The 24,382-nt window shown below is 45.1% G+C and overlaps 1 protein-coding gene across 1 annotated transcript in view; it reads right to left on the reverse strand.

The window, feature by feature from the left end:
• The window catches only part of CFAP96 (cilia and flagella associated protein 96), a 67,279-nt gene that overhangs the window by 10,871 nt on the left and 32,026 nt on the right, over positions 1-24,382 (reverse strand). The window contains exon 6 of the mRNA XM_085864489.1: positions 17,841-18,007. Within this exon, the coding sequence (XP_085720615.1) occupies positions 17,841-18,007 (167 nt within the window). The remainder of the gene's footprint in view (positions 1-17,840; positions 18,008-24,382) is intronic.

A 24,382-nucleotide genomic window follows, 5' to 3' on the forward strand; every position in this document is an offset into this window, starting at 1 on the left:
TCTCTCGGTCTCTCTCTCTCTCGGTCTCTCTCTCTCTCGGTCTCTCTCTCTCTCGGTCTCTCTCTCTCTCGGTCTCTCTCTCTCTCGGTCTCTCTCTCTCTCGGTCTCTCTCTCTCTCGGTCTCTCTCTCTCTCGGTCTCTCTCTCTCTCGGTCTCTCTCTCTCTCGGTCTCTCTCTCTCTCGGTCTCTCTCTCTCTCGGTCTCTCTCTCTCTCGGTCTCTCTCTCTCTCGGTCTCGGTCTCTCTCTCTCTCTCGGTCTCTCTCTCTCTCTCTCTCGGTCTCTCTCTCTCTCTCTCTCGGTCTCTCTCTCTCTCTCTCTCGGTCTCTCTCTCTCTCTCTCTCGGTCTCTCTCTCTCTCTCTCGGTCTCTCTCTCTCTCTCTCGGTCTCTCTCTCTCTCTCTCGGTCTCTCTCTCTCTCTCTCGGTCTCTCTCTCTCTCTCTCGGTCTCTCTCTCTCTCTCTCGGTCTCTCTCTCTCTCTCTCGGTCTCTCTCTCTCTCTCTCTCGGTCTCTCTCTCGGTCTCTCGGTCTCTCTGTCTCTCTCGGTCTCTCTGTCTCTCTGTCTCGGTCTCTCTGTCTCTCTGTCTCTCTGTCTCGGTCTCTCTGTCTCTCTGTCTCGGTCTCTCTGTCTCTCTGTCTCGGTCTCTCTGTCTCTCTCGGTCTCTCTCTCTCTCGGTCTCTCTCTCTCTCGGTCTCTCTCTCTCTCGGTCTCTCTCTCTCTCGGTCTCTCTCTCTCTCGGTCTCTCTCTCTCTCGGTCTCTCTCTCTCGGTCTCTCTCTCTCGGTCTCTCTCTCTCGGTCTCTCTCCCTCGGTCTCTCTCCCTCGGTCTCCCTCGGTCTCTCTCCCTCGGTCTCTCTCTCTCGGTCTCTCTCTCTCGGTCTCTCTCTCTCGGTCTCTCTCTCTCGGTCTCTCTCTCTCGGTCTCTCTCTCTCGGTCTCTCTCTCTCGGTCTCTCTCTCTCTGCGCTCTCTCTCTCTCTCTCTCTCTCTCTCTCTGAGCTCTCTCTCTCTCTCTCTCTCTCTCTCTGAGCTCTCTCTGTGTCTCTCTCGCTCTCTCTCTGTCTCTCTCTCTCTCGGTCTCTCTGTCTCTCTCTCGGTCTCTCTCTCTCTCGGTCTCTCTCTCTCTCGGTCTCTCTCTCTCTCTCGGTCTCTCTCTCTCTCTCTCGGTCTCTCTCTCTCGGTCTCTCTCTCTCGGTCTCTCTCTCTCTCTCTCTCGGTCTCTCTCTCTCTCTCTCTCGGTCTCTCTCTCTCTCTCTCGGTCTCTCTCTCTCTCTCTCGGTCTCTCTCTCTCTCGGTCTCTCTCTCTCTCGGTCTCTCTCTCTCTCGGTCTCTCTCTCTCTCGGTCTCTCTCTCTCTCGGTCTCTCTCTCTCTCGGTCTCTCTCTCTCTCGGTCTCTCTCTCTCTCTCTCTCTCGGTCTGTCTCTGTCTCTCGGTCTCTGTCTCTGTCTCTGTCTCTCGGTCTCTGTCTCTGTCTCTCGGTCTCTCTCTCTCTCTCTCTCTCTCGGTCTCTCTCTCTCTCTCGGTCTCTCTCTCTCTCTCTCTCGGTCTCTCTCTCTCTCTCGGTCTCTCTCTCTCTCTCGGTCTCTCTCTCTCTCTCGGTCTCTCTCTCTCTCTCTCTCTCTCGGTCTCTCTCTCTCTCTCTCTCTCTCTCTCGGTCTCTCTCTCTCTCGGTCTCTCTCTCTCTCTCGGTCTCTCTCTCTCTCGGTCTCTCTCTCTCTCTCGGTCTCTCTCTCTCTCGGTCTCTCTCTCTCTCGGTCTCTCTCTCTCGGTCTCTCGGTCTCTCGGTCTCTCGGTCTCTCTCTCTCTCTCTCGGTCTCTCTCTCTCTCTCTCTCGGTCTCTCTCTCTCTCTCTCGGTCTCTCTCTCTCTCTCTCGGTCTCTGTCTCTCTCTCTCTCGGTCTCTCGGTCTCTCTCTCTCTCTCGGTCTCTCTCTCTCTCTCGGTCTCTCTCTCTCTCTCTCGGTCTCTCTCTCTCTCTCTCGGTCTCTCTCTCTCTCTCTCGGTCTCTCTCTCTCTCTCTCGGTCTCTCTCTCTCTCTCTCGGTCTCTCTCTCTCTCTCTCGGTCTCTCTCTCTCTCTCTCTCTCTCTCTCTCTCTCGTTGGATTCTACTCGCTCTATTGGTGGACGTCATCCTCTCGCTTCATCTTCGAGCTCTCTCTTGGTGGTCGAGGTCGGGCTCTCTCGTCTTGGCATTGGGCGACCTGTCGGTGAAGGCGTGGGCCGGTGGGAGTCCGGGCGACACCTCAGAGACACAGACAGGAGGCGCAGCCCTGCTGGCTGTGTGGTGCGAATCTGCGCTTCTGGCGATGGACGCCGGAGAGAACTCACCGACCACGTCATCACAAAGGCCCGAGAGCAGGCGCGGCTACGCTAGCTGCCGTGGGAACAAGGCGTCGCGACCCGCCCACCGTCACACCTCGAGGGGGCAGGTAACCAGCACGGTCTCGCGGGCCTTTTCGGTCATCCACGGCCCACGACCATAAATGTTTATGAACTCCGTCTACCTCCCTGCCTATGGGGAGCGTTTTCCTGTTGTTTTTGTATGCATGCTGTGACGCCATGTCCTGTTAAGTAATAACTGTTAAGTGCATGTACATTCTCATTGTAGTCGGTTGTATTGCTTTCTATTTGCCTGGCTTGTATATTGCATTGTGTTGTGTTCCTTCCTTGTGTTGTGTGTGCAATATGTGCTTTATAATAAATGTCCTTGTGTGAAATGCATCTCGTTCGTTGTGTCTTCTTTCCCCAATTAAAATGCCATCTTGCATCGTAGAATGATTGGTAGTGGGTTTTAAACACCCGATAAATAATCTGAACCGTCGAGGTCAGCGATAACGCCGCTCAGTTATCCCTGTAGTACGGAACGAACCGCTTAAGCGGTTCGTGTCCTAAGCCGACCTGTGGTGCGGTGCAACCCCTCGGTAGGTTACCCGCGCGGGTATTTAGGTATATCGACATTCGGCGATTCACCCTATTTCGCGCGGGTGGAATGCGGACTGGGTTGTGGTAAGGTTAAACCCTCACCCGTGACTGGCTCCTGGCGGTAGTTCCAGGAGGGTCACAACTGAATTGTCCGTCCGGTGGGCGACGTGGCTGCCATTAGAGGTACGCGGCCGATCGCATGCCAGGTGGGCCAGAATTCATAACTATATATATGTATATATATACAAATATTGTTACGGAGCCGCAAGTCGAGTCGGCCCGACCGATCGCCCGGAACATAGATCGCCGCCCGGATAAGTCTAATCACGATACCAAAATCACGAATCACTGCTCATCTTCACTCTTTCATTCCTCTTTTTTCCCGCCTTTGGAATAAACTTCCTCACTCTATTCTTTCCCATTCTTCCCTCCAGGCTTTCAAAACAGCTGTTCACCACCACCTCTTATCTTCCCCCATCCAAATCCTCGATCTTTTCTACCCCCGATAATCCACCCAAGCCCACTTCCTTCATTTCTCCTACTTTCCTTCCTGAAAGTCCCTGAAATGTCCATCTTCTCTTCGCCATGTTCCCCGTCCCATCCCCATCCCTCTCCCTTCCACAGTTCACCTAATGTGTCTGTTCCCCACTGTTTTGTCCCTTCAACTCCCACCCCTCTTGTCTCATGCCTCCTTGCTGTGAGTTGTGTGTTAGCTCTCATACGAGCCTCGACCAAGGTATACAAAAAAAAAAAAAAAAAAAGTCTGAGTCGACGGGTCCTTGTACAAGAACCGAAATACGCCAATGGGCAGACCACGTGGGGTAGGGTCGATTGCCAATCTTCAATGTACCTAAATACCCACGTGATCCAACTACCGGGGTATTCCACCCTCGACGGAACTCGTACGGAACAAGCCTCTGAGACGAGCCTGTCCCGTGCGCGATTCTGAGCGGCTTAATCGCCGAGAACCGTCGGTCCAAATGTCCCCCTTTTACGGCAAGCCAACAGCTTTCTAACTCCCAACACACGAAATGCTCAGTCAATGAAAGAATCGACGCGACGAGCTGAAAACATTTAACAATTGGGGTATTTATTAATAATAATGGGGAACTTGGGAAGCACGTAAGAGCAGAACTATACCGACTATATGAAATGCAATGCAAACATTTACAGCACACAAAGCACTTAACAATCTCCTACTTATTAGATGGGCCCACGGACACACGTACGCATGCACACACACCCAGGAAATGGTGGCTGAGGCCTTTAATAATGAGCTCCAGCTCGGAGAACAGGTGAGCTGAAACCCAGACCCTATCTCGAACCTTTCCACCTCGTGTGATCTTCAAGTTGTTCAGACCCGGGCTCCAGCGAGAGTGAGCTGGATCCAATCGCTCTGAGCCGCCATCCTTCCCGAGCTCCCGCGAATCCTCCCACGCTTCCCAACACGTGCTGGTGAGACGAGGCACCGATCCTTCCCGTCGATGCGTTGCTTCCCCGAGGAACCACCTCTAAGAAGAGGCCGATGAGTCACATCAAGCTGGGAACCAAACAGAGAACAAAGAGATCCACAAACCAAGAAGACGAAGCCACCACTCGCAGCTCGAGTCAAGCAACCGGCTCAACTCTCTTCCAAACAAAGCAACTCTCCAAAAAGTCTCCACCCGAACCAAGCCAAGGCCGAAGCTCCCTGAGCCACCATCCCACTCGAACCAAGCAGGACCCGAAGGCCTGCTGAACAACCAAAGCAGAAAGCCTTCACAAGGCCTCCTCCCAACCCAAGCCAAGCAGGACTCGACGGCCTGCTGAACAACCACTCCCCCACTTGGCACACGAACAAAGAAAGGATCTCCTCTTTATCCTTCTCCACCCCCTCCCCCGCGCCAGCGCCCGGTGTCACTCATGCCCTCGTGATCCATCCCCCGCTCAATCACGGGAGGGAGGGAGTTGTTGACGTCATGAATCACGGGACGGAAGGGCTCTTCTTCCTCTTCGCAGAAAAAGGGGGGGGAGGGATGTCTCCATTGTTTGCTCCCTAACTATTAAATCCATCCGCAGCGCATCTAATCGATTTCTAAATATTTAAACAATGGAAGGTGAGCTATCTAGGGAACGTGCATTTATCGACATAGCTGACTAAAGGAACCTGTATGTTGTGTGCAATCAAATTCCAAATTCGTAACAATATGTATATATGTATATGTATATATATATATATATATTTATATATATATGCATTTATATTTCTGCATGTATGTATATATGCATATATATTTCTCATCCGTTGGCGAGAATGACCACTAGGTGGGGAAAGTTACGTCGCTGTCGCTCATTACCAGGCTGTCGCTCATGGATAATTCCGTGAGGTGGTGGGTCGCTTAACCGACCATGGACACCAATACCTCCACCATGTAGTGTAGGGTCTTTTTGTCGAGAACCAATTTACCTAATTAACTACGCCGTGTCATCTACTGGGGAACCACGTCCTCGGTATGTCTTGCCCGACCCGGATCACTCTTCCAACTCCAAACTACCAACTACCTTTCCGGTTCGGATGCCCCGAGCAGAACTACCAACAACGTACTTGATTGCATGAACAGATTATTGGGGATAAAGACCCGGCTAAACTCAGATCCGAACCATGCTGGACCAATGAAGGAAAATACGAAAACGAACTGGGAGCATTTCTAATGATGATTTATTTACAATCAACTTACAAAAGGACTCAGAGCAGACTTATCGTGGGATATACAGGCAAGATTTACAATGATCAAACACTTCAACAGTTCTACTTAAAGATGGCGCCACACACTCAGAGGAAAATAAACCCAGGTTTATTGCAAAGGACCCCCGCAGCCAGAGAGGGAGGTGAGCTGAGATCGCAGTTCTTTTGGGGTACCTGCACATTGGAGGAAAGGGATGCTCCGTGTGCCGCCAAAATATATATATATATATTGTTGCGGTTTTCGCGCCCGCCGGCGTGCGACGGCCACGTAACTCGAATCGCGGCACGTCGCCCACCGGACGGACAATCCAGTCGTGACCCTCTCGGACTAACGCCGGGAACCAGTCACGGGTGGACCTTTCGGTCTCACCGCGATCGAGCCAATCAGCCCCCGCGTGGGATAGGGTTGCTCGCCAAATTCGAACTACCTAAGTACCCACGCGGAGGGTAGACCGGGCGATCGCACCTCGCCGCAGGTCGACTTCGGACACGGGCCACTTAAGCGACCCGTTCCGTACTATCAGAATAACCGAGCGGTGTTATCGTCGACCTCGACGGTTCGATTAATTATCGGGCGTATTCAGCCCACTACCAACCCTTTACGTGAAGCAAGATGGGGATTCAATGGAGGAAAAAGACGAAGCGAAGCGGGAAACAGTTCAACAATAAAGCACGTTTATTCTCGACGAACGGAAAGCACACAAATACAATTCCACCAAATGCACACAAAAAAGAAAACACAATTCCATTTACACAAAAAGCAAATATAAAAGTGAAAACACAGTGCAGAGCTAATACCGACTACCGAGCACACGGCAACACTTATACAATTCTACTTCACAGACGGCGCCGACAACACATACCCAAAACCAAGGAAAGAAAATACCCTCAAGAATGAGGTAGGCCTGGGGCCGAGACCTGGTCGGGCCTACCCGTCTGGTGATGAGACGCGGAGCGGCGATGGCCCCGCAACCCGCGGGCCTCGTGGACAGTGCCTGGCAGGGGGGTGGGAACGGGGCCCCCTTGGTCGCACTATCTCAGCGCGGGGGGAAACAGGAGGGGGTTGCTGATGCTCGGGGTATAGAGGATCTTTATTATGTGCGACGAGCGTCTCCACCTCGGCCAGGTCGCGCTGCCGGCCTCCCTCGGGCGCGCAGCTCCTTGCACGACGCGAGCACCCTTCGTCCGACTCGCCGCCTCTCCACAGCTCGTCCCCTCCGTTCCGACTCTCCTTCGCCTCGTTCCGACCTTTACGACTCCCTTCTTCCTCGTTCCGACTTTTTACTCGTTCTCGTTCTGCTGACTCTTTCGCTCCGACTTTTACTACTCCTTTGACTGACGAACACCGTCCTTTTATCCCCCCGTAACTTCGCCTTTGACCCCCTCCCTTTGACCTTTCAACTCGCTCCCCATTGGCCCGAGAAAAAGTGGGCGTGAAGGCTTTTTGATCCACAAATTTGCATATATCGATCGCCCTGGGGGCGGGGCCAATTCGCCCCTCGCTCACCGATTGGACGGCAAAAAGTGGGCGTGTGTCGTTTTCGATCCGTTTTTGAAGCAGAAAATCCGTGGTTTTGTACACGCTGTTCAACGTGCGCCCTACACGAGTCCAGCATCGGTGCCCATGAGTGGCGCGAGATGACGGTGATGCGATGGTGGCGAGTTGTGACGGTAAAGGTCATGGCGGTTGTGGTGAAGCGGCGTTGTGGTTGGTGGTTGATGTTGTGGTTGTGATGGTGGCGATTGGTCCAAAATAAAGGTAGTAAAAGAAAAACGGCTATCCTGAAGAGTCGCAGCACGTATAAATGACATGTATTCCCACTAGACAACGGGTTTGGGCCTAACTACACATGCACTTACCGAGATACCTCACCTAAGGGACCTGAATGGTGGTTTGCGAATCTGGTAACCACAACAATATATATGTATGTGTGTGTGTGTGTATATATGTGTATATATGTATACACCAGGGGGTTGACTCAGCCTGTCATCCTTCCGAGGTCGGCGAAATGAGTACCAGTGTACTGGGCCGGTGTATACCCCAGTTAAAATAGGTGTACCATATCCCTGTATCGTAAGAGGCGACCAGGGTTGTGTCAGGAAGGGCATCTGGCGTAAAACATGTGCCAAATCACTATGTGGATCATTTAGATCACCCGCTGTGGCGACCCCTAACGGGAGCAGCCGAAAGAAGAAGATATATATATATATATATATATATATATATATATATATATATATATATATATATATATATATATATATATATACAGTATGTCGTCGACTTACGACTGATCGACTTTACGACCAGAACGCTCCGCGTCTCCGCCCACTCAGACTGTTCAGTTTCCACCCCAGCGCCCGCTATTGCTTGCGTGTGTTAGCGTGGTCTGGGTAAAGATTTTACTTCAAACCCCCAAGATGTCTACCAAGAGGAAATTATCTTTGTCTACTCCTCAACCTGCCAAGAAGGAAAGAATGGCCATTGATCTCGCCACGAAATGCAGGTGATGATGCAGTGTTTGACTGTTTGCTGCAGTGTTTGACTTAAACCTGACGGACGAAAAAACGTTATACAGTAACAATGGTTTTTATAACCATGGTTATAACAATAATAAACAAAGAAAATGTTAATAAAATATAACTTACAGATGATTATAATTATATCATTATACAGTATAATATACAAACGGTAATTTTTGCAGAGGCCCATACACTATAAATAAAGGTAAAAATAAAGGTCGGTCGGAATCGATCGTGGTCGTAAGTCAACGACTGACTGTATGTAGGGGCCTATATATATATATATATATATATATATATATATATATATATATATATATATATATATATATATATATATATATATATATATATATATATATATATACTGTATACACACACACACATCCTTTTGTGCACAGATAATTTTAAATTGATGTTGATAAATACATCTCCATTTGTTTTTTTTTTATTGTGGTTTATTGGACATTGCTGCACTACCTGAGCTTTGATGCAGCACTGCACGAAGGACCTTTACGCCTGCCAGGATGACAACACATACTGCCACTCTAATTTTAGCTCACCTGGAACGTAGTTCCCGGGAGCTTATGGGATGGTGCGTCGTCAATCCGTCAATCCATCTGTCCTTCCGCAAATACTTGCAACTTCTTCTCTGGAACCACACACATGATTTTGTTGAAACTTTTCCACAACGTTCATCACCCTGGATGTCCCAAAGTTTGTTCAAAGAATTTTTAAAAATCGGGACCGAAGGGTGTCTATGAGGGGGTGCCCCCCCCCCCCCAAAAAATAGGTATTTGCTTTCTTCTCAGAAACTACACAAGCAATTCTGATGAAACTTGATTATAACCTTCATTACCGGTGATGTATCAAAGTTTGTTCACGGCATTAAAAAAAACCAAAAATTCATCAGGGTCTGAGGGGGTCTGCGGAGAGATTTTACGGGGGAGTTGCCCCCCCCCCCAAAGAGGTATTTACTTTTTTCTCAGAAATGGCACACACAATTTTGATGAAACTTGACCACCACTTTCATCTCCTGTGATGTTCTAAAGTTTGTTCATGACATTAAAAAAATAGGGGTCTAAGGCATTCTACAGAAGGGAGGGAGGGGGGGTGGGGAGTTCACTCCCAAAATATGCATTTGCTTTCTTTTCCGAAACCACATACACAATTTCGATGAAACTTGACCACAATTTTCATCACTCGTGATCTACCAAATTTTGTACAAAGAATTCCCAGGTTATCTTATCTAGCCGCTAACAGGTGAGTGCCCAAGGGGTGTTGCCTCTCTGTTTTATTCCTCCGGTGACAAAGTTGCTGGTGACCTTATGTTTTTGTGTTGTCCGTCCGTCCGCATGTCCGTCCATGCTAAGTTTCTCTGTTTTCTCTGCAACCGTTTATCCGATTGAAACGAAATTTCAGCAGATGTGTGACTACTCATACAGCATGTTATAACGATAATTATTATGTTAGGTCATGTGGTGTCACAGCCACGTTGGTTAAAAAAAAGAAAATATTTGGATTTAGGATCTCTGAATCTCTGAAACCGCTCCATGGAAAAAAATTGAAACTTTGCACATGTGAAGTAACCCCGTTGGAAACAAGTGTGATATTTTTTGATCATCTCATCGGTGGCTTTGTTAAGACATCATAATTGCACACGTCGAATGCTTTACCTGATCAATATGAAAAAAAATGAGGGTCATCTCGGGCTAAATTATATGTGGGGAAAGAATTGATGTCTTCGGTCACATGGTTTGGCAGCCAATTTGTGTTTAACATAAAAATCTTCTCTGAAAAGGTTGAACAGATTGAGGCAAAACTTAACCCATATGTTCCCCAAACCTTGGGGATACCAGGGTTTTACGAATAATTAATAGGTCACATGTTCTGGCAGTCACATTGGATTGAATGAAAACCTCTTAAAAAAAAATTATTTCTCTTGAACAGGTCATCAATCAACGTGAAACATCATAATTATGATCTTGTAGTCATGGAAAATATATGTGTTAAATTTAAATCTGATTGCATGCATGGTCTGGCAGCCAGAATGATTTAATATTTTTTAATCTTGTTTCAGGGATTTAAATCAAAATTTGTACAAGTATGTATAATGATGTAACAATGTGGGTGGAGACATACCTGGCAACGTCGTGGCATGAAAGAGTGCCCTTCTAGTTTTGTTACATATTGGTTTGAGAACTACATCATTTCGAATCTGCACTTGCAGAGCCCTGCTTTGAAGATATTACGATGTCGTCTGCGGACCAGAGTCGAACCCACAATCCATCACTAATCTTGCATTTTCTCTGAAGGAGGCATCGTAGAGAACTTGTATCTTTGAGCTCTCTAGTCTGGGTTTGATTCCAAACCTGACTATACATTTTCAGAGAGGTGCTTTGCAGGTGGGACATTGCATCACAAAGTGTGCCATCTCTTGGATTGCCGTTAAGTTTGGGACCCATGTGCTAGCATGACTTTGAGGACATTAAAGATCCCACGATGTCTTTCATGAAGAATGAGCAGGTTAAAGTCGAAACCCTGGCTAAATTTCAAATTCCTTCAACTTTCAATGGAAAGTCAGGCCTGTTCAGCTGGCTTGTGAAAGAATTAGGCCAAATACCTTCTCTTGTCAAGCCAACAAGAAGGTGGTAATAATCGAGGCAATAATAGATGTAGCTGTAGTATTAGTCAGAGTATAAGATAAGGTTTCTGATGATGGGATGGTCTCCAAGACGACATTGTAATTTTTATTTATCAACCACTGTAATTGGAATTAATTTAAAAGTATTTAACTGAAGACGATACGAAATTCTTAAGTTTAATACTGCACCTCAAAATTAATTTCGAATTGCAGCAAATCGGAAAGAAAATTTGCAATGTCCCTGTTTTGGGCACTGTCGCTTTTTGGGAACCTTCCCTTATATTGACGATTCTAACTCGTATCTGTTATCATTAAACCCCCCTTTCAAATCTATTTGCACCATGTATGCACCAGTAAAACCCCACCAATGTTATCATAATACATGGATGACCTCACAGAGAAATTGTGGATTGTGGACTGCAATAGTATAGAAGTCGGCTTAATTAGCAAACAACTAGTGGATGAACAGGTGTTCAACTGTTTAGCAATTTCTGAAGTTAATATCCAATCGATCAAGGATGTAAATGTGAACAAGTTTAATGTGTAAGGATTTGCAAAGCATTGGATTTTTGTATCTCTCTCCAACTGCAAGTCACTGTAAATGTCTGCTAGAAATCTTCAGTAATGCAAAGACCATTTATTGCGAGGACACAGTGGACTAATATAAAAGTGTTATGTGGTCAAATGGACTGTGATTCACATTGTTATGTTCTAATGGAATGGTGAAAGTTTTGTGATAATCCCATGAGGTTATAGCTTATTTTTGTACTGTTTCAATTTTGCAAGTCATTGGAGAGTTATAATGTCGGAAACTTTTCGGCCACAATACATCTTGAGCATCTCATTGTCCTTAGAAAGCAAGTGACCATTGGCAATGGGGACTTTCAATGCAATGATGTTATCATGTTATGTCAAAGTGTGTAGAATCTGGTTTGCAAAACATGATGCAGACTTCCAGCATCTTCTCATCTTTCTGCTAGTAATCGTCGAACTTTAACTTTGGTGAGAATCTGTGAGGCATCTTGGTACATATGCGATCACGTATACTCCATTACAATCAGTGATGTGATGTTTGGATAGACAAGGATACACGAGGAACTTTGGATGCAGGAGGAGGAGACCATTTGGGCCATCAAGCTTGTGCTATGACACCATATTAATTCAACTTACCAATTTATAAACTGGAGGGTTTGGAAGAGTGGGGATGAAAGCAATGTGGCAGGAACACACATCGCCAGTGAGTATATATGCATTGAAAGCCTATAAATACCTCTCTCACAAATAATTGAAAGGAACAACCAATGAGCTCTCACATAATCAATTATCTCAAGGTGCGAAAAATTAGTGGGTTTCAAAGGGAACAAGTAAAAAAGACATAAAATGTCATAGCCCCGTTGTTTTAGTAATTTTGCTGAATGGAGTTAAAGGAGTTATACGTAACTAAAATGGCCGCCAGTCTACCAGTCTGCCATCTTTGATCAGATTGCAAAATAAAGTGAAGAGCACGTGTATGCCATCATGTACTATGCTTGTCCTAAGTTTGAACAAAATCGGACCATGCATGTCTGAGAAATGGCTGGGGACACATTTAAGTAACAAAATGGCTGCCTGTCGGCTATCTTGAATCTTATCTTGAAAAAAATGGCATGCTTATCTGTGTGCCAAGTTTGAATAGCATCGGTGAATGCATGTCTGAGAAATGGTTGAGGATGTGCTCAACATTGGGTTGTTTTACAAGTAAAATGGCCGCCAGTTGGCCATCTTAGAACTGATCTTGAAACAAATTGACTTGCTTATGTAAGCCATCATTTTTTATATGTGCCAAGTTTGAAAAACCGGTAAATATTTGTCTGAGGAATGGTTGAGGACGAGTTCAATATCAGATTTTTTTACAACTACATTGGCTGCAACTTGGTCATCTTGGATCTGATCTAGACCAAAAATGACATGCATGTGTAAGCCATCATTATTTATCTGGGTGCCAAGTTTGAACAACATCAGTAAATGCAGGTTCAAGAAATGGTTCAGAATGTGTTTGACACTGGGTTCTTTTTTGATTTTTTTTCAACTTAAATGGTCGCCGGTCGGCCATTTTGGATATGATGTCGAAAAAAAAATGGCATGCTTATGTATACCATTGCCTGTTATCTTTTTGTCAACTATGGATAAAATCCGTGATTGCATGTCTGAGAAATGGATGAGGACGTGCTCAACATCGGGTTTTTTTTTACAACTAAAATGGCCACCAGTCTACCAGTCAACCATCTTTGATCAGATCACAAAATAAAGTTAGGTGCAAGTGTACGCCATTTTGTACTGTGTTCTACCAGGTTTGAAAAAAGTCGGGCCATGTATGTCGGAGAAATGGGTGGAGACACATTTAAGTAACAAAATGGCCGACAGTCAGTTATCTTGGATGTGATCTCGAAAAAAAATGACAAACTTATATAAGCCTTCATTCATTATATGTGTCTGCCAAGTTTGAACAAGAACAGTAAATGTTTGTCCGACAAATTATTGAGGATGTGTTCAACATGTTCTCAACCATTTCTCATTCGGTTTTACCCAACTAAAATGGCAGCCAGTCGGCCATCTTGGATCTGATGTCGGAAAAAAAAAATGATGTGCTTATGTAAACCATCATTCTTTATCTGTGTGCCAAGACTGAGCAAGATCGGTAAATGCATGTCCGAGAAATGGCATAGGACGTGATGAACACAGTTTTTTTTAACAACTAAAATGGCTGCCAGTCGGCCATCTTGGATCTGATGTCGGAAAAAAATGACGTGCGTATGTACACCATCATTTTTTGTCTCTTTGCCAAGTACAAGTAAAATCGGTCTCCACATGTCCGAGATATGGTTGCAGACGCACACACGCACGCACGCACACGAATGAAAATCGAGACCAAGTCCATAAGACTCCATTTCTGACTAAGTCCAATCGGGGCTAATAAAACAATGGGTTTCAAACAGAATTACGAAGTTATTATCAACCAAGTATTTCCATATTCTGAAGGAAAGTTATATGCAGTATTACGTTAATTGGTCAGGTCCATGGATAGATAGATCCACCAATAAGCTTTAGAGGTTGTAGCCCTTCCACCTTTTTTTTTATGGAAAATTGTTAAGTTAGCCACTCTAAATTTTATGTGAAATAGCTACATGAACCACACCACCCCACCCCCACTTTTATTCCCAAAAGTCAAGAATGTATGTAGTCAGATTTTTTATTTAATTGATTTAATCAAAGACAAACATAAATTGGTCCCTGCCTATATTTCTGACCTAAGCACAACTTATTAGTTCTGCAAGAAAGCTGCAATCAAACAATGGAATCCCATATTAGTTCTTTGGCTGAGAATTAACTTTTGGAGGTCAAGCATTCTTCAAATATTTTCTTTATCTGTGGAACTTCCTGCCCTTGAAACTCGCACAGCATCAACGATCACGGTTTAAAAGTTTTCTGAAAACCTCCTTTTAAGCGTTACTTTTGCTTATTTTTTTTGTTTATTCCACTTGCTTTTTTGCTTTGAGATTTTATTTATGAATAAAAAGCACGATCTAAAAACTTAATTGATTGATTGAATGAGTTATGATGCAATCATACTCTCAAAGCAAAAACAATAATAGGTGGGTTTGTTTGATAATCCTTCAATAGGGTGACAGGATGAGACTGCTATCGATTTCCATGATCAGCCACTGGAAGAAGTTCAGTTTCTTGTACGTCGAGGACTCACCACAACCATGATCTTTCCTGGGCTTACCATAAAGCAAAGCTGGCTTCTAATGTCAGCAATAGATTGGACATAATCCATCATTCCAAGTCTTTCCTTGAAAAATCAGAATGACGCTTGGCTTTTGTTGGAGCTCAATAGAGTACTGCTCTCCCCTCTGAGCCAGCGGAACACATCTGTCTTTCCTAGCAGGATTATCTGGAGTCCTAAACGCTCAACATTCTTGGCAGCCCCCACAATTGGGCCGAAGCACAAGACCTGTTTCTCTCATATGTCAAATAGATCGGTGGTCTCTGTTTTTCTTCAAATCGATATCGGAAGAGAGATCGATATCTTGCATCTCTCTTCTGACATCAAGATGCACCAATTCTTCCAGGAACTCCCTCCTGTTGGAACTCTCAAAGTCCAGGCTTTCCATTCATCTGCACTCCTTTGTTCATAATTTCTCCCGTTTTGGAACCACTTTCCAGAGATGGTTCAGTCTCATTTCCCTCAAGGGCTTCAAGCAGGTGGTGCATCACCATCTCATGTCATCCACTATTCTTAGCCATGATCTCTTATACCCCACCCAATTAATCTTACCTACGACAACCCTCTTATTTCCAGGTTACTATGTTTCTTCCCCTTATCTTTTCTTGTTTGCTCATTCTCTTGCTTGTGTCCAACTGTGACTCCACTGCCTCACAGTCAGTGTGTTGCCTTTTTACCCTTTGTCGCATCGCTACGCCATGAGCATAGATTATGAATACACAAAATGAATATGTCTTTGCAAATCTAGAAGTGTGTGTTCTTTACGACACATAAATCTGATCTGGGATTTTGGGTGTGATTTTCAGGAAATTGGCGTTTGCGGATCAGGATGTATTTAGCTTCCCACCATTGTTCACCATTCGCCACGCCACTGATTTTCCAAGCCCCGCTCCCTCCTCCCAATCCCAATTTTTTTTCCTGGATCTATGCCTGGTCATAAGCATTGCAATTTACCTTTATTATTTCTTCAGAAATGATGTAAAAGTAACTGGAGTTGGACAGGGAGACACATTTAAACCGTTGAACACTATATGTCAATGAAATTTCTGCGCATGGCAATCATCAAAATAAATTCAAACACATTTAGAACTCCATACTTCATTATCACTTCACTAGAATGTATACAGAGCAATAAGGAGTCTTTTTTTTTTTCAACATAAGCGATTGTACGTATCAGAAAGGTACTGATTTTGGAAATGGATTTGTTGAAAGTTACCCAAAGTAAATAATGTGCAGTGAATAAACACTTTGTGCAATGGAGGTGTGGACATTTCACATTTTATCTATAAATATGGGTTTAATGAGTTTTTCATCGTATTATTATTATTTACTACAAATGGATGGTGTGTGTGTGTGTGTGTGTGTGTGTGTGTGTGTGTGTGTGTGTGTGTGTGTGTGTGTGTGTGTGTGTGTGTGTGTGTGTGTGTGTGTGCGCGCGCGCGCGTGTGTGCGTGCGCGCGCGTGTGTCATATTTTTTGTGTCCATCAATTATGTATGTCTAATCATTAATTACGCACAATTGGAATGTACCTTTTGACCCTTTAAACTGCTGAGACCCCTTTGTCCTTTGAAGACTCTTTAAGACCACCAAGACTCCTAGAGACCCTTAAGACCCTGGGGACCCAAGAGACCCCGAGAACCCAAAAGAGCCCGAGGACCCAAAAGATCCCGAAGACACAGATGACCCAAAAGACTCTGAGGACCCAAAATACCCAAAAGACCCTCAGGTCCCAAAACATCCAGAAGACCCCAAAGACCCTGCGGACACAAAAGAACCAAAACATCCAAAAGACCCCAAACCCTGAGTACCCAAAAGACCCTGCAGACCCAAAAGACCTAAAAGTCCCCAGATGACCCAAAAGTCTCAGAGGACCTCAAAGACTCAGAGGATCCAAAAGGCCCCTAAGACCCTGGAGACCCTTTAAGAATCAACTATAAATGGATGAGGTGTGTGTGTGTGTGTTGTTGTTTTGTGAAGTTCTACTCGAGCATTCTTATGTGGAATGTAATACACCAAAATGATTGTCATGACCTCCTGAGTTGATTAGGCTAATTAACTACAAAAAAATCCGTTAGAATTCCCATGTTTTAAACGCACACCATGTTAAGGCATATGAAGCAGCTACATCCTTCCACCACGGCATGGCATTCTAATTACAAAATAAATATGAAAAACAATGATAACATTGTAACAAAGCATATATTTATTAATCGATACTGATAATATTTACAACAATAAGAAAAGTTGTATCATATGGCAATAATATGAACGAACATATAATCCCTGTGCTGGCCCCAAGAACATCTGGGCTTGGTGAAAGGCAAGCTCATGCTCAACAGTACATCAAGTGGGTATGCAACAAGGTTGTCAAGACCAATTAAAATTTGGTCCATCGAACCAATGGACCCACTAGTAAGACAAATGGTTGCTGAAACAGCAATGAGGTTCCACGCATACGTGCTCACATTTCCACGCAACGAATGACTCCCACACCTGAGGAAATGCTAGGGCATGACATAGTTCTTCTGGAATGCAACAAATGTGCCTTGGCTCTAATTACCTGGCACAATCATGATATTGAAGTTTGTCTTGGACAAATGTTACATTGGTTAATCAGCTACACATAAATAATCCCAGACCAAATACATTCACTCTCGGTGTATAGGATCACTGCAAAGTAACTATACTCAAGGTGTGTGCAGGTGTAAAAAAAAGATTTTCCTGATACTACAGGGAAGCTTACTTCCTAGTCCACATTCTTCCAAATGGCCAACAATTTGTTGTTAATGTGTTTAGCATTCACATCTGAAACCATGGCTTATGATGTATAAAATTCGGTTCAAATCTCATCTGCTGCTTATTTGTCCACTGTCAATCAATGTCCTTGAAATTTAAGTGAAAGTTCACAGATGTCAACCAAGGTCTGTCATGCATGTTATTTATCTATATGCTCCCCCATATGTCTGGTGTTGGCTTAATGGTTCGGGTGGCGGGATTTGGATCTGAGGGCCCTGAGTTCGAAATCCCACTCAGCTGTTTAATTAATACCAGGTGGGGTTAACTCGGCTTGTCATGCTTCCGAGGTCGGCAAAATGAGCACCAGCATGCTGGTATACTGTGTCGGAGTGGTGACTCGTCCAGGATTGTTTCTAATAGCCAAGGAGACTGCTTAAGCAGCACCAATGCTCTGCACAGAGTATAGTCCCAATCGACTCTCCTCCTCCCCCATATTCTTGAGTTCAACTTTCGGCTGTAAAAGACTTACCTTTTCACATTGAGGTGCACTAAACTCACAACTGGCCGACTATTTTGAGCAGATGTTGGTAGAAAAACATTTGGTGTCACCCCCACTGATTTAACAACTTTTGCTTCGTAAGGATCTGCTGTGTAATGTGGAAAGACATCAAAATTTCCGCATTTCATTCCTCCACTCTGTAATGAGATACAACAGGCAACAACTTAAACAAGAGGACCCACAAAGAAAATTGTTCTTGAATCGTTCATTATATCTCACTTCCAATATTATTCTCAGAAAAATTCTTCAATTCTAATACCAAATCAAGAACCAGGTCTGAGCATAAATTATTTTGAGTCTCCACATCTGGTATTCTTGTATGTGCTCTGACGAGCGCAAGATGAAAAGCTTTGGCAACAATGTCTGTTCTTTTTGTGATATTTAGATTTTGTACTACCAAGTGATTATCCAATTATATGTATTGGGAAATGTGGTGAATTGAGGTGAATTGAGGGACATGACGTGGGATCACATGTTGTGCATCTCGCGTATAAGGGGAGGTCTCTGCGGCACGAGTGGTTGTCCCCGGGGCATTGCCATTTACATCGGCTGTTCACTTGATGCTCGTTAACTGAAGGTGCTCATTGACTGGTGAGAATGGAGATTATATCGAACTCCGTGCTTACGCGAATTTATTCTGCAATGATTAACTGCACATGTATACGTTACTGCTTATGTACTCCTAGCTGAACCTGTATTCCCCGGTGTGCCCGTAGAAGCGGCTCCAATCAAATGGAATAAAGCCTAAACTCTGAAGGTTCATCTCTCGCTCTCATTTCAATTTATTCCATTTGATTTTCTCGGCTCTCTCAACCAAAGATGGACAAGATCTACAAACCAGAGAGGTTCGACGCAGACCCAAACGCGACTGACGCAGAAATGAAATGGTCGCATTGGTTCTGTTCCTTCTCACACTATCTGACCATCATCGAGGAGGGAGCTGACAAATTTGCCGCTCTCGTGAATCATGTCTCGCCCAGCGTGTACATGCTCTTCTCGGAGTGCGACACTTACGAAGCAGCGATTGACGTGCTGCAGGCGCTCTACGTGAAGCCCAAGAACGAGGTATACATACGACATCTTCTCAACACACGCAAGCAAGCAGCCGGGGAGACAATCGATCAGTTCCTGCAAGCTCTGAATCAGCTGGGAAAAGACGGCAGCTTCCGGGCCGTAAGCGCCGAGGAACACCGAAAGGAAGCGACCCGGGAGGCATTCATCCAAGGACTTAGATCAGCCCACATACGGCAACGCTTACTAGAGAAAGCGCAACCCACTCTTGACAAGGTAGTCGATCAGGCACGAGTGATGGATACGGCTCAGCAGCAATCTGAGTCATTTGGGACACCGATGCTGCTAATGAACGCTGCTACGGTGGGAACTCAAGGAACCCCACTGGCACAGACACAGCCAGACATAGGGGATGGAGAAACACCCGAGGAGCCGGATACCCAGGCCACGTCAAACTCCTCAGCAACTGCTCCGGTTGGTAAATGCTTCTTTTGTGGGTACAAAAGGCATCCTCGTCAAAAATGTCCCGCCAGAGATGCCACATGCATGAATTGCGACAAGAAAGGGCATTATGCCAGGGTATGTAAATCTACTCTAAGGAGAAATAAACCCACTTCTGCGGCTCTCTACTCGCAGAATAAATTAACTGCAGCCTCCCGGGAATCTATCCAAGGCTATCATCAACGTACGAATTAACGGGCATATGGCTGAGGCACTGATTGATACCGGTAGCTCTGAAAGTTTCGTCAACAGCTCGCTAGTGAAGGGCAGGAAATGGGTAATCCACCCGACTGACAATACGGTATGCATGGCCGCCACCTCACTACAATCCCGCGTACGAGGGTACTGCAATGTTGAATTGGACGTAAAAGGGTACACGCATCGGGATGTAAGGGTACTGGTGCTTCGTGATTTGTGCGCAGACGTAATTCTGGGTCATAATGTCCTCAAGCAGCACACGAGCGTCGAAATACCCTTTGGAGGAAGCAAGCCTCGTCTAATTTTAAATGCGTTGACCACCGCGGAGGTGACATCCCCCCAGCTGTTCGCTAACTTGTCGCCGGTCTGCAAACCGATAGCGATCAAATCGCGGCGATATACCACTGCTGACATGAATTTCATCACTTCAGAAACCAAGCGATCACTGGAAGAGGGAATTATAGAACCGAGCGATTCGCCATGGCGCGCACAGGTGTTAGTAACCAGCAGTCAGAACCATAAGAAACGAATGGTTGTCGATTATTCCCAAACGGTCAATCGCTTCACCCAACTCGACGCCTACCCCCTGCCGCGCATAGATGAGATGGTCGAACGCGTGGCCAATTATAAGGTATTCAGTACCAGCGACTTGCGAAGCGCCTATCATCAAATTCCCATCCGAGAGGAAGACAAACCTTACACTGCATTCCAGGCAGGGAGGCGCCTCTACCAATTCAGGAGAATACCTTTCGGTGTCACGAATGGGGTAGCTTGCTTCCAACGGGTTATGGACGACATCATCTCAGATGAAAACCTCAAAGACACTTTTGTTTACGTGGATAATGTCACAGTGTGCGGTAGGGATCAGGGGGAACATGATAGGAATCTGGACAGATTCTTGAGCATTGCTAGAAAATATAATCTGACTCTCAACTACGAGAAATGCGTATTCTCGGCAAGGTCAATTGACCTTCTCGGCTACACAATAGCCGACGGCACAATTAAGCCTGATCCTGAGCGATTGCGCCCGCTCCGTGAGCTTCCACCACCTCAGGACTTGCAGACAATGCGCCGGGTGATCGGGATGTTCGCTTACTATGCGAGATGGATTTCGCAACACTCCGAGAAAATACATCCCCTAGTGCATTGCAAAAACTTCCCACCAGATGCCGCTGTTGTAAGAGCTTTCCACAACCTCAAGGATGATATCAGTAAGTCCGTGGTTTTATCGATCGACAGCTCGGTGCCCTTCGTGGTGGAAACCGACGCTTCAAATCACGCCATAGCTGCTACACTTAATCAGTCTGGGCGGCCGGTCGCGTTCTTCTCGAGAACTCTCTCTAGAAGCGAACAGAGACACTCAGCGATAGAGAAGGAAGCGTACGCCATCGTCGAAGCGCTGCGGAAATGGAGACATTATTTACTGGGAAACCACTTCACGCTCGTTACGGACCAACGATCCGTGGCATTCATGTTTGATGGGAAAAATAACGGGAAAATTAAGAATGAAACAATTATGAGATGGCGGATAGACCTAGCTTGCTACAGATACGACATTGTTTACCGGCCCGGGAAAGAAAACCCTGCTGCAGATACCTTCTCCCGGGTCTACAGTTCGGCAACAATCAGTCAGGCTTTGCAAGACCTCCATGTGTCTGTGCCACCCAGGGGTAACCAGGATGGCACATTTCGTACGCAGACAAAATCTTCCCTATTCTGTTGAAGATATTAAACAAATGAATGCTTCATGCCCTGTTTGTGCTGAACTAAAACCCAGATTCTTTGGCGCGGCATCTGGCAGACTGATCAAGGCCACTTCCCCCTTCGAGAGACTAAACATCGACTTCAAAGGGCCCCTGCCGACCGAGACAGACAACAGATACATATTCACCGTTGTTGATGAATATTCAAGGTTCCCTTTCGCGTTTCCGTGCTCGGATATGACCTCGGGCACTGTCGTGAGATGTCTCTCTGACCTCTTCGCTATGTTTGGGAGACCTTCGTACATACATTCAGACAGAGGGCCGTGTTTCATGTCGGCCGGGCTAAAACAATTCCTATTAGAGCACGGCATAGCAACTAGTCGAACGACGGGTTACAACCCACAGGGAAACGGGCAGGTGGAACGGTATAATGGAGTTATTTGGAAAGCCGTAACTCTGGCGCTGAAATCGAGAGGACTGGGCCCCGAGCGGTGGGAGGTTACCCTTCTCGACGCTCTGAATTCCATACGCTCTTTGCTCTGCACGTTCACCAATGCCACTCCTCACGAACGAATGTTTACTCACCAACGACGTTATGTTGACGGTCAAACGGTGCCCAACTGGCTGACCCATCCCGGTACAGTGTTCATGAAACGCCCGGTACGACAAAGCAAGTATGAACCGCTGGTGGAGGGGGTCGAACTCATTGACACTAATCCAGAGTATGCTCATGTCAGGCTCCCGGATGGCAGGGAGACCACTGTGTCGGTTCGCCATCTGGCTCCCTCAGGTACTCCTCCCGCAGGTACACCACCTTCTGGCACTTCTCCTTCTGACATTTCCCCCCCAGGAACTCCGCCGGGCGACGGGGCTGCCGCGTTCCACCCGAGAGCGATCGAGGAGTCATCCCCGGCACAAGTCGAGGCTCACCAAGAGGATCGGGAGTCTCCCTCAAGTGAAACTGCCGTTTACTCCCGGAGAGGTCGACAAATAAGGCCCCATCGACGACTCAATCTGTAAAGGGGATTATCGGCATTCTCGCTGCTCATGCTCCTATATGCCCATTATATCATATATCGATGCTCATTTCCATGCTCCTACAACTCAAAATAATCACTGCTTGGCATGTATGCTTCTGTAGACCTATTAGTCCGCGTTGTTTGAAATGTATACTCCTATAGTGCTAAAGCAATCATGGTGTGTAAGATGGGCCCCTAGTTACATTTTAAAGGTGAGGAGAATGTGGTGAATTGAGGTGAATTGAGGGACATGACGTGGGATCACATGTTGTGCGTCTCGTGTGTAAGGGGAGGTCTCTGCGGCACGAGTGGTTGTCCCCGGGGCATTGCCATTTACATCGGCTGTTCACTTGATGCTCGTTAACTGAAGGTGCTCATTGACTGGTGAGAATGGAGATTATATCGAACTCCGTGCTTACGCGAATTTATTCTGCAATGATTAATTGCACATGTATACGTTACTGCTTATGTACTCCTAGCTGAACCTGTATTCCCCGGTGTGCCCGTAGAAGCGGCTCCAATCAAATGGAATAAAGCCTAAACTCTGAAGGTTCATCTCTCGCTCTCATTTCAGGAAAAATGAGAAAAGTGCAGAAACGCGAAGTGAAAATTCGGCAGGTGAAATGCCAAAAATAAAAATATACATCTTAAAAAGAAAATAGACAAAAGCTAATATCTGCATTGTCAATCTCGTGGCTAATGACACGAAAATTTAACACACAAGAACAAAAAAAAAATAGAATGGCACTCGCTAGAGTGCATACCTCGATCAAGCTGATCATATTGTATACCTTTATTATTACAACAGTTTACATGTTGTATACCACTGATAGGCTGGATATGCATCCGAACCTGAACCAAAATCGAATCGGCTTATCCCTGTCACCTACCCAACTTATCCACCAAATTTCGTCAGAATTCGTTCACAACTTTTTGAGATATCGTGATATATATGTACATATGTATGTATATATATGTATATATATGTATATATATATATATATATATATATATATATATATATATATATATATGTATATATGTATATATATATATATATATATATATATATATAATTATATAGTTTATATATCTATCAATCAATGGTGAAGAATCAGTTTAAAATTCTCCGGTCCAGATCCCAATCCAGATCTGGATCTTCACCAAAATCTAAGCATTTTGTCCTTGTCACACACAACCTGTACACCAAGTTTTGTCTAAATCCGTCCATAACTTTTTGAGATACCTTGCTCACAGACAAACAGACAGACAGTCAGACAGACAAACAAACCATTGTGAAAACATAACCTCCATCTACCTCTCCTGGCAAAGGTAATAAAAACCTGAAATCAGAAAAATCATTAAAAAAAAAAAAAAACCACCACAGAAATGTAGCAAAATATAATCATTAATTCAAACAACCTTTGTACCTCGATAAAATAATAATTATAAATAAAATTATAATTTTGGTCTTGACAATTAAAGTCAATATTTGACATTACATTTACATTTCATTTACACTTTTACATTTACATTTCAAATTTCTAAAGGTTAATCAAATGATTTAATTATTAAGGATGTGCATTTCACTCGTGAAAGTGCCCGATTAACATATCGTCATGTCCAAGCCGGTTGAGACTAGCCTGGATGGATAGCCAAATAGTTCTACCTTGAAGGCGAACAGCCGAGTTCCCTGAAGATTAATGTGCTCGCAGGACGGGAGGCACCGAAGCACGTACCAGACGCGTTCACCAGGACAGAGGACAAGGGTTTATACTTGAACCCACAACAAATAGACAGACGCAAGCAATCTTCATAAATTGGGGTTTAATGAACATAAATCAGATATTCATAAGAGGAGTAAATCAAAGTGTAACAATGAAAATAAATCAAAGCATGAGGTAATGAAACGTGAGGCAATTTACAGCCTAAAGTCGAGGCACCTCTACACACAGTTACAAAAATGGACAAGGGGAAAAGATAAAAGAAAAATCCCTCTCTTTATTCTGGCACTTAGTTTTGTCCAGCATGATCCTTTTTGGACTTCGCGTCGTCAAAACCACATCATCACTGTGTGGGA

Source organism: Eptatretus burgeri, chromosome 18 (assembly GCF_056783735.1).
Source record: "Eptatretus burgeri isolate ZD-2024b chromosome 18, Ebu_testis_v1, whole genome shotgun sequence".
NCBI classification, from domain to species: domain Eukaryota; kingdom Metazoa; phylum Chordata; class Myxini; order Myxiniformes; family Myxinidae; genus Eptatretus; species Eptatretus burgeri.